The sequence below is a fragment of the Balearica regulorum genome, chromosome 6, assembly GCF_011004875.1.
Source record: "Balearica regulorum gibbericeps isolate bBalReg1 chromosome 6, bBalReg1.pri, whole genome shotgun sequence".
NCBI lineage: Eukaryota > Metazoa > Chordata > Aves > Gruiformes > Gruidae > Balearica > Balearica regulorum.
Genome location: NC_046189.1, coordinates 42,894,403 through 42,905,373, shown reverse-complemented (window position 1 = coordinate 42,905,373; position 10,971 = coordinate 42,894,403). Strand labels below are relative to the sequence as shown.

The following is a 10,971-nucleotide window of genomic DNA, read 5'->3' as shown; positions in this document are numbered from 1 at the left end:
GGGAATTTCCGATGTAGTCTGTCTGCTGAGAATTGTTCAGGCTTGAACATGTTTTCATGTCCTTAACCCATGATGTGATAATTTCAGTGCTCTGTTGATAGCAATGAGATGCAACTATCCTGGAAATCTGCTCCACCGTCCCCCTTAGAAAGAAACCCGTGCCTGCGACATGTACTTAGTGCAACTGGCAGAGCGACTGCGGTTCGACCCAAACCAATCAAACCACGGGTGTTTGTATCACGGTAGCCTTAACGCACCCTAAAGTTGCGCAAAAGTTGCCCACAGCCCAGGCGCGCTTTTCCCTTCCTTCGGTTCACAGCTCTCTGGGGACGGTACGTAGCGCACGCCGGGCGATGTCATCCACCGGGCGATGCCATGTCATCCACCGGGCGATGTCATGTCATCCGCCGTGCCTCCCCGCACACCCGCTCCTCTGCCCCGCCGCCCTCGCCTGTGCGCCGGGTCCCCACGATCCTGGGGAAGGCGGCTCTGCCGGGCCCGGCGGCCGGAGGCCTCCCTTCTCCGAGGCCTGGCGCGGGGCGGGGACGCGGGGCGAGCCCTTTACCGAGGGAGGAGCCGCCGGCTCCGTGCGCCAGGTGAGCGGCGCGGGCGCTGCCCGGCCCGGGGCCCACAGCGTGGAGACCGCCGGGCCTTCGGCGCCTGTGGGGGTTGATGGGGTTTGGCCGGTGGATGTCTCGCAGGCCGCTGACGGAGGAGCGCGGCCCCGCAGCCCCGCCCCGCCCCGCCCCTCAGCCCCCGCCCCCCCCACACGCTCCGCCGGCGCGGACGGGCCCCGCGGGACGCCGCCAGGGGGCGCGGCGCAGCGCGGCGGGCGGAAGTGACGCGGCGGGCCGGGAGTGACGGCTGCCGGCGGCCATTGGCGGGGCGGGGCGCTGCCGCTGCTGCCGCCGCCGCCGCCCCCGCCGCGCCGTCCCCTTTGTCAGCGCTCCGCCGCCGCTCGGCGCCGCCGCGGGCATGCGGGCGGGCCGCGGGCAGGGCGAGCGCCGGGCCTAGAGCGCGGCGGCCGCGCCGCCCCCGCCGCCCATGGCCAGCCCACCGCGGCTCTAGCGCGACCGCCGCCGCGATGAGGAGGTGAGTGCAGCCGCTCGGGCGGGGCGGGGGCCGCGGCGGGCCGAGCCGAGTCCCGGGTCGGGTGGCGCGGGGCTGCGGGAGGAAGCCGCCTTGGGCCGCGGCCCGCCGGAGGCGCCGGTGAGGGAGGGGGCGAGCCGCAGCGTGGGAGCGGGGCCGGGGTCCGGCCGGTGGAGCCGGGTCCCCGCAGCGGGGGGGGTGGGGGGCACCGGCAGCCGGGACGGGCGCTGCGGGCGGGCTTGAGCGGCCCTGCCTGCCCCCACCCCCACCCCCCCCCCCCCCGCCGCGGCAGGCCCTGCCCGTGCTCCGCCGGCTGCCTCCGCCGCGGTTCCTGCGCGGGGGAGAGAGCGCCGTGAAACCCGGGAGGGAGAATCCCCGTGGGGTGATGGACGGACTGGCCCCCGACACTGGAAAGCCTGAAGTGACGAGCGGCTCTCCGCCGGGGAAGGGCCGTGCCGCGGCCCTCAGAGCCGGTGCTGCACACGGAGTCGAGCCCGAGCTGCGGGGGGGGGGGGGGGGGGGGCGCACAGAGGGTTCGGTCTTGCGGCGGCGAAAGTCCGGGTGCGGCGGGTAGCTCATCGCCCTGCTCCCCGGAACGGGGCTGCCGGGCCTGCGGAGAGGGACAGTGCTTTGGGGTTTCTAACTACATAAACTTACCGGAGCGGAGGCGCAGGGCTGTGCTACATGGCGGTGAGCTCTTTAAGTGCGACTGCGCCGGCATCGCTCGTGTCAGAGTGCTGACGGTCCGCGTTTGATGGGCAAAAAGAAAGTTACAGGCCAAAGTCCCTTGGGCATATTAACCTCTTAAAGGCGCTTCTTCACTGCCAGACGTGATGGCGTTCTGCACGGTGAGTCAGTAGGGGACTAAGTCGGCCTCCTTATTTACAGTCCTGCAGCTCTGGATTTCGGGAGAGACAAACGGGATGGCAGGACTGTCATCTCAGCTCCTGTCAAGGCTTTTGCTGGTGAGCGAGGACAGATCGAGGACAGGTTGCTAGAAGCAGGCGGTCGTTCTTTCAGCCTGCTCAGATCTGCACGTTAACCTCCGGGCTTTTAAAACCACATGCTGGCCTGTGAAATCTGGGGCATGAATATAGTAGGGGAAGCTGCCCGGGCAGTCTTTCCAACTCTGTTAGTCTAGAAACTTGTGTTAAAATAACTTGTTTCCAGCAGTACTTTTACAGTAAACTGGGACTAAACCGCTTTATTTTCCCCAAATTGAGAGAGAAACTCATCTTCAGCAGGTTTTGAGAGAGTAGGGGTTTACGTAGGTGTGCTGGAGGGACTAATTCATCAAAACAATGTTGGTAATGGTGGCATCACGAGGTGGAAACTTTCAAATTCTGGGACTGAGCTACAGAACTGGCACTTTTGTATAAAACCACTTTTTAGAAATGATGTGTTGAGCTTTCAGAGAAGAATGGGTTCTTTTCCCAAATCTCACGTGTTTTTATGGTATGCATTGAAGCTCATCTGTCATGGTTCTCAGCTTTTCATTTAAGAAAACTCCTATGGTTGTAGCAGTTTGCTGTGGGCAATGACAGGTTTATTTTTAAATCTTCAGTTTTCTTTTGTTTCCTGTAACAGGATCTTTGCTATGATCCTTGTACTTCATCTTCAGAGGAATGGTAGTGACCTGGAATGCAGCAGACACTCTGTAAATACTCCCCAAGCTCTGCCCTTGAGGTGTAGTGCTGTTTGAGGAGGCCTGGGTTGCCTTGAAATTGGAATCGGCAAAAGCTGAAACCCTGGATGTGGAAAGCTCTCAAGTGCGTGTCTGGTTCCTTTGATGACCGTAACTTTTTTTTTTTTGGCAGAGGTGTTACGGATCTATTTTAGGGGAACAAAAAGTTCCTGTATGCACGGTGCTCTCCCTTGGAGGTGTTAAGTGTGTGCAATGTTTTGAGAGGTTTGCCTTCCATCTCGGTATTTTGTTTGCTGGGATAAGACTCGCATTCCTCTGCTTCGTTTCGGTTTGGGGGGGGAAGGGGGGCACGGGGGTGCTGCTCCTTGCCTAGTGGCACAGGACTCGGGAGTAGTTACTGATTGTAAATCTCTGCTTGTTTGTTTTCTCACACTGTGGTGACGAGTGCGTTTCACTCGTCTGCTTCTGTCCCCATTCGGGACAAACTTTAAGGTCTGTTGCTGTGACTTAGATCACCCCTCAACCATTTCAGTTTGTAAATAATCAGCTTTTACAGGCCTCAATCATAGTTAGGCCAAAACTATAGGAGAGGCTGTTATTTAAATGAAACAGCCTGAGAGAAGAAAACTGTGTTATTTATTTTTAAGTCTTGTAACACGTCTCAAAGTTGCAAGCTGAGAAAGTACCAGGTCAGTAGGATTTCCCTGATGATGGTTCAGAGATGTCATCAACAGTCTCTGCGTAAGTCCCACTGCACAGTAACTGTTACTCGTTTTCTCATGACTTATTTTTATATGTACTTTAGAAAACTGGAAATATTTTGGTTGCATAGCTGTCGAGGTTGTTACTTAATGTTTATACTCTCTGCAGAGAATACTATGGCTGCATTAGTTGCAAAAGTGTTTGTGGAGACCTGAAGGGTGCACGCAGAAGTTCAGGCTCACCTTTGGTGGACTTAACTCATAAAGTAACTTTGGATGTATTATGTTCTTGGAGCTTGCAATTTAACACGCTTTGAGACATGACCTTTTTTTATGCCTTAGTAGCTGTTTATTTGATATGATGATTGCTGACACTCTTGTATATTCATATAGATATATCTAAGTTGGCTGCGTTTTTTTCTGCTGAGGTGATCTGCTAAAGCTCACCTCTAACACCATTTAGAAAGATTCTTCCGCAGGAGAATATGAATGTGTTGAGGAGCTGAGGTGAAAGGGGGAGGGCTAAATATAGCCGTTTCCTGTAAAAGGTATCTATTTTTGAGGCTAGCTCTCCAAATGAAATTTCATGTCTTCCCAAGCCTACAGAAGGGGTTTCTTTTCCTGTCTTACTCTTCACAGATAACATTGCAGTTGTCCGCAGCACGACCGTGGTCAGTAAGTCCTACTGCAGGTGTATGAGAGAACAGAGGGATCAGTGACCAGGGCTGGGGTACACGGAAAGGCGTGTGGCAACATAACTCAACACAGCAGCGTTCGCCTGCCTTCAGTCTGTGTCCGGCAGGGAAGGAATGGTGACTTGCATCATCTTGCCAAAACTGCCAGACACAGCAACAGCATCAAATAGCTTCTTTGGGAGGGATGCAAATGAGTCTGGGAGAGGGATAAAAAACTGTTCAAACACGCTCGCACTCTCAACCCCTGCTCTATCCTTGCATTGCGCTGTCAGAAGCTGTGTGCTTCTGAAGGGAAAAAGCAGTGGGCTCTGGGGTAGGAAGAGAACATAGGCGGGGGAAAGAACACCAGTGGGGTGTTGTGGGTGGGTTGTGTTTGTGTGTTTTGTTGGGGTTTTTTTGGCCAGCTGGTACTGTGAAGTCATACTTAAATTTAATGAAAGCCTGATTCTAAAATAGGATCTAGGGACAGCCGTTGTAAAATAATTAGGCACCCTTTTAGCTCGCTTGTCCCTGCCAAAAAAAAAAAAAAAAAAAAAGCTGCTTGAATTCACTTGCGTTCTTGGGTATTTGAACTCTCAAATGGGCATCTCAATATCTGCTCTTCTGTCTTATCTCTCCTACTGTATAAACAGGTTAAAAACTTAGCCCACTCATCTGTGCAGCTGTATAGAGCTGCAGAAGATTACAGTGGTGGTGTTGGATGCAGTAGATTTCAGAGTGATAACTGCTCTCTTCCAACCTCTCTGTGTGGGAGATTTTATGGACACCCATTAGGGTGGATTGCAGGTTGGCCTTGATGAGGGTGTGCATGTATATTAGGGGTTAGTTTATTTGCTTTGAGACCCGAGGGTAGTCAAGACTGAGACAGTTTAAGAGCATGTTAATTCCAAAGGCATCCAACACAGTCTGAAAATGCACCTTTTAAATCCTGCTGTAGACAAGTTCAGTGACTGCACATTAAGGATGTAAGTCATTTACATCTTTTATATCTGTACGTATCTGTAAAATAAGGAATGATAGTATTTTTTAGCAGTGTTGGAAAGCTGAATTCACATAAATTTACAGTGTGTTTTGGGATCATGAATTTGGAAAATGCTATTGACTATGAAGTGTATGGAATTCCATGAAATGCTTTCAAGAAATTCCTTTTTTCTTAGCTATGCTGGCAGCCAAAACACAGTTTTAGACTAATGCTTTCAAAAGCATAAAAGTGTAGTCAAATAGCAGTAAGTAGTTGTAATGAAATAATTTTCTTTGTTAGATTGCACCATGAGCATGCACGTGACCCAGTTTCAGCTGATGGGTAATCCCTTTTTTAAAATGTGGTCATTTGCGATTATGTGTAGACAGCTCAGTGTTCATGCGTTCCTATTTCAAAGTGATGTGCGTTTGTAAGTCCTACTGGTATTCAGTACATGCTCTCAAAATTTTGATCTCATAACAAGATCTACAGTGAACCAACTATGATTCTAAAGTAGCATTGAATCTAGCCTTTGATGTTAATTCCGTGGGATGCTAACTGTCTTCTAGAAGGAACATCAAGAGTGTGCCTAGTGAAATCAAGTACGTTACTACTTTCTTTCACATAAAGTAGTAATGTATTTTAGAAACGTGATGGTGTTCCTTGCTAGCAGTTCAGATGCCGACTTTCCCCTGGAAGGCCAGAACTGACCTTATGTTTCATCTGCCGGTGAATAGTCAACATCAGGTGCTGCATCACGGTCGTTGCCAGTTATTATACAATCCCCTCTTTAAACGGGGTTCTTTTGATCTGCTCTTTCATTTCATGCTGAATTCATCCACCGTGTTTGCTGAACCACTGCTGGCCGTGAATATTGCTCCGTGGCATGGTGGCTGTGCCTGGCAGGCTGGGCAGTGTGCTGGATCTCAGGGCCTGCTGGATGGAGCGTTCTGCCCAGTTCTGGGTAAAACACGCTTTGCATTCTCTGTGCCTGCAAATTAGTGGGCCACCAGCACCTAAACACCTCTAAAGCCTTGATGTCAATCTCCCTCATATCAAGTGATTGCGTTGTCTTTAAGTACAAAGGCAGCATAAGTCCCTAAGCAAGTAGTGTAACCCATTGTCCTTCACATCGGCAGTTTCTTTATGCTCGGGACCTGTCTTAGTTTTACATGGCCTTGGTCTCGTTCTAGAAAGCTTTGTGAGATGGTGTAGATGCAGTGTGTCTAAATAAACAGTCTCTTCTGCTGAGGAGAGAAATATTTGAAAGGAAATATTATACAGGTCTTAAAGTCGTGATTGAAATGCGAGTAAATGGAAGTGATGATTTTACATTATTATGATGTAAGAAATGGGGAATACCATGTGTCGTCAGTAGTCAGCAGTTTCAAAATAAAAAATAAATACAGTATTTGCATGGTGCCTGTTAAGTTGTAGGATGATTGTGGTGGGACATTCAAGAGATGCTTGGTTTGTTTGTTTTTAAGAAAGAAATGGGATTATGTTCATAGGTCTATGGGCGGAGCATTAAATGCAGTGGTCCAGATGTAGTGTTGGGGTTGGAAATTCTCCTCTGACTGCGAAGCATGGGATCGGGGCAGAAGAGGGTGGAAGAATGACCTTCGCGTGCTGTGTCCTTTTGCCGCTTCCTAAGCGTCTGCCTCTGGCCCCTTCTGGAGTCAGCAGGTTGTTGTTGAGTTAGGTGTACGCTTTATTGTTGTGTTTCTCCTGTTGACCTGAAAAGGCAGCTAAATGGCTGCTCATCCCCAGAAGTCATTTTAGTCAATGCTTCTCCCCCTTTTGAAATACTCCTGGTGATGTCAAACCATGTTACTCTTTGCTACCTGTAGTGCTTCTGAGAAGATGCATATGGAAGTGTCTGTTGCTTGTTGTGAATTAACTCAAGTCTCTTTTAGGGAAAGGAAGACTATGGTTTGATTAGGAAAAGCTTATTAAATCAGGAGAGTTCCAGTTTGGTGATTGTCCAAGGCAGACTTTGGACTCTGTTTGCCTTGTCTGAAGTTAACAGAGATGGAGGTAGGAGCTGGTGGAGGGGAACACTGCCAGCTATTATATAGGCCCCTTTACAGAAGAGGGGATGATGCTGCAGCTCTGAACCTTCTGTCCTAAGTACGTGGAACATTCCCTCAGCATGCTGAAGCCACAGATCATTCTCAGTTGAATGGAAGCTGGTAGGAGGACCTCTTCCTTGTCTTACAGAGCAGTTGTAACTGGTTGTGCTCACTGGAGGTCAGGCATTTCTTGTTCTGACTGCAAACTTTACCTCTCTGCTAATAAGCTGCAGAAGGGAGGCCAACAAACACCTTTTCTAATTGCAGGTCTGCTGTTTGTCTGGCAAGTATCCTGTAACAGTAGGAGCAGGTTGGCAGCTTTTCGACAGCTGCCTTTGGCTGGGTGGATAGCTTGGAGGCTCGAAGTGGCTTCCTTTTGAAGTCCTGCAAGCTGCTGATCTCTGCTTTCATGATTTGGTGTGCCTCAGCAGGCCCCTCCAACCTTCCTCTCTGAATGGCCTGGGGTTCATGGCTGAGCAGTTTTAGGCAGTCGGTGCTGTGGTTGTGCAAGCCTTTGCGCCGGCTCCTAATGCCAGGGAAGTAAGGCGTCACGCTTGTCCCTCCGTGTGCTGTTCTTTATCCTGTTCTGGCATGTCTGTGGCTGTGTGGTGAACATGTCATTAATTTGGTTAAAACTCAGTCTGTCTGTGACACATTAGTTCTAACCCGGATTAATTCCTGGTTTGTATTTTTTGTGCTGGTGCTAAGAAGGGATCTCCGAGGGTATGAGTGGCTGGGCAAATGCAGAGGACTGCGTGTGCTACCTCTGTGTCTTTGTGAAAGCCATTGCCATATTGAGTGCGTGAGGGCATGCTGAGTTTGGCTGTGACCAAGGCTGTTTGCAGGGTGCCTTGGCCCGCTATGTGGGTGCCAGAGCGGACCTGGTGTAGTCTGCTCCCCTGGAAGAGTTTCCTGCAGGTTCCTTTGCTGCCTGCTTGCTCTTGGCCCTGGTTGTTACACTGAGGTGTGCTCAAACACACGTTTTTGGAAGGTCTGCATGCCACGGCTTTTGTGCCATGGCTCTAATGCCTGCCCACCCTTCTTGTAAGACTTGTGACTAGCATAGTGGCCGTGTCCTCTGTGAGATGCCATGCACGGTGGCAGATCTGCCTGCGTTACCCATCGTTCTAGGGGTGGATAACTTCCTACGATGTCGGTTAGTATTGAATTGGAGGTAGAAGAGATGAGGTCTGAATCTCCCTGGGAACAAATGTAAAATTAAACAAAATAGGTGTTTGTATTAGCCTCAAACAGACTGTGCTATTTAGGGCTCTCCACTGCAATAAAGTTGTCTCTTGTGTTTGTGTGGGTGGACTGCAACAATTAAGTCATTTTAAGGCTGAATCTTAAAAGAGAAAATAAAATGAAAAGATAATGGTTTGGTTTAAGAGAATAAATTAATTGTATCGTGTTACGTTAGAGAAAAGATAGATGGTACCTTGCAGGTTGTTTATTATTGGTAAAATCCATGTCCATTTGCATGTTGAAACTCTTCTTAACTTCATAAGAAGTAATATTTTTGGGGGTTTTTTATCTGTTAAATTACACTCTTTACTGATGCTGGAATGTAACTGCCTGTTGAAGCTGCAGTTCTGTATGGCAACCTGCTAAAACATCGATTTTGATTGCATGGGCTGGACAAATCCCAGGCTGTTGGATGATTTGGCAATGGTTTTTATGTGGCTGCCAATCTTGTACTATTATACTGTGTGCAAGTCCTTATTTTCTATTGTCAGAATGAAAAGATATATGACTTGTAGTGCACTAGTCTGAGTATTAAATTAGCTAATTCATATCTACTTAGGAGTGGAATTAAAATAAGTTGTGCATTTTAAAAAAGCTGTTTTCAGTTTGACTTTTAAATACCGGTTCAAGTTAAATGACAATAAAAAGTACTTTAGATGTACTCTTAGTTCATGAAAAAAGTGCTGATGCTTATGAATTAAAAAGCAAAGAACACCCAACACCCCCCCAAAGAAAACAAACCCACCAAAACCCAAAAAACAAAACACCAAGTGGGGTGTGTGTGCTTTTGGTGATTGTGATTACAATAGAAAAATAAAGTAAATATTTGGAAAACTTAGATCAATGCCCAGTAAGAATGAATGTCTGGAAAAGAATTTCAGCCTAACTAATTTTTATTCCGTTTGACTTGTATTTTTGGACTGAATTGTAAAACCTGTGTGCATCCTGAGTCTAAATGAAATGATGATGATAAAACGATGCTTGCATGGCAATTTTTACGCTGCCCACTTTTCATCTCAAGGGTAACTAGGTGTAAATGTGGTGTGGAACAATCTCTGCTTATCTTGATTCAGGAGCTGTCTTCACTGAAGAGGTAGTGTAGGGTCTTACTTTGATGTAGTTGTTCTCTCTCAGGCAGGATCCTTCTGCTGCAGTTGAGAAGCCCTTTCTGTCCAGACTAGCTAACCAAGCACAAGTCTGTGAAAGAGCAGAGGTATGTCTTTACTTTGTGGTTATGATGAAGGTTAAATCATTTGAGTATTGGCTATCCTCCCAACATCTTTGCATAATTTGAACCCTTCTCTGCCCAGAAAGAAACATGCAAGTTATTTCAAGTCACTAGGATAGAAGAAAAAGCTCCACCTAAAAGACTGCGAAGAAACCTGGGATATGTTGCCCCTACCTGCCAATTCCCGTGCCGTGCACGTGCAGCACCAGTAAAGGCACAGCTTGGAGTATGGCTGGTGGCTTCCTGTTCTTCAAATGTATCATAACTTGGCCTTTCCTCCTTGTCTGTTCTCTTGGATCCTGCCCCTTCGCTCTTTTTGTCTGGACTGTGCACTTCTTAAAAATTCTTCAACTCCTTGGCTTTGCTTTTGCTATCTCTCTTAACCTCACATTAGTTGATTGTCAGTTAAGCCTTTACAAATGTGCCGGAAATGCCACATAGACACTTTTGTGTGTGTTTGTGGACCTGGCATGTTTGCATCAGCCTTTAGTAGAGAATAATCTAAATGAGTAACATGTTCCAACTTGCCTAAACAATAGGGTGGTTTTTCTGTCTTTGTGTAGGCATTTTACATGTTTGTAAGACTCATGTCCGTACCTCTGAAGCAAACTTGTGCATAATTGTTCTGTAAAACCTGTTCTAAAATGTAAAGCTATTTAGACCCGTCCCTCCATACACATTCCTTATGACACAAATAACATTTTGAAGAATGAGTGCATCAATATGGAAATAAAAACCTAAGCACCATTAAAATACCATTTGAAAGAAACATGGCATTTCCATGCCTTGTGCAAAACTGGCATATTTTAATGAGTGGAAGAGTCTTTGACTTCATCTTTTTAGTTGGGATTTGATCCTGGATGTTGGTTAGACACTCAAATAAAACATTTATTGGACTCTAATGTACAACAACATCCAGGATTTTCAGGGAACTTTATCTTGTTTCTCCATTAGGAAGGCCAAAATGACAGGCCGTTGTGAGCCAGAAGACCAAACTCTCTTTTAGAAGCTGTCGGTTTTCTTATGCAGTTCCTGGAGTCTCTGGTGAGAAATTGGTGTTTCTGAGTCTGCAGTGCAGTTTTATGCCTTCAGAGGTCTGCTAGGAGTAAAACTCGCTTTATTCCCAGTCTAGGGATTTGTAAAACTTTGACGTGTAGACCAATTATAATTACGTTGGTTTAGTTCCCAAAGTGGACGGTCTTTATTCTAAAAGAGGCCCTACTGCAGGCAAACAAGAGTATTGAAGGCCCTGAAATGTTAGCATTTGAATGGTTTTGGCTTAGCTTTAAAATAAATATCTACTGGATATAGAGCCCTGGGGAGTGGACTAAAGCA

General features: G+C 47.9%; 1 protein-coding gene across 2 annotated transcripts in view; it reads left to right on the top strand.

The window, feature by feature from the left end:
* The first annotated feature begins 863 nt into the window (after positions 1–863).
* Positions 864–10,971, top strand: part of ACVR1 (activin A receptor type 1) — a 66,346-nt gene continuing 56,238 nt past the window's right edge. The window contains exon 1 of one of the 2 annotated variants that reach the window (XM_075757392.1): positions 864–1,092. In XM_075757392.1, the coding sequence (XP_075613507.1) occupies positions 1,085–1,092 (8 nt within the window). In that variant the 5' untranslated portion in view covers positions 864–1,084. The remainder of the gene's footprint in view (positions 1,093–10,971) is intronic. The other variant, XM_075757394.1, reaches the window with a different exon arrangement.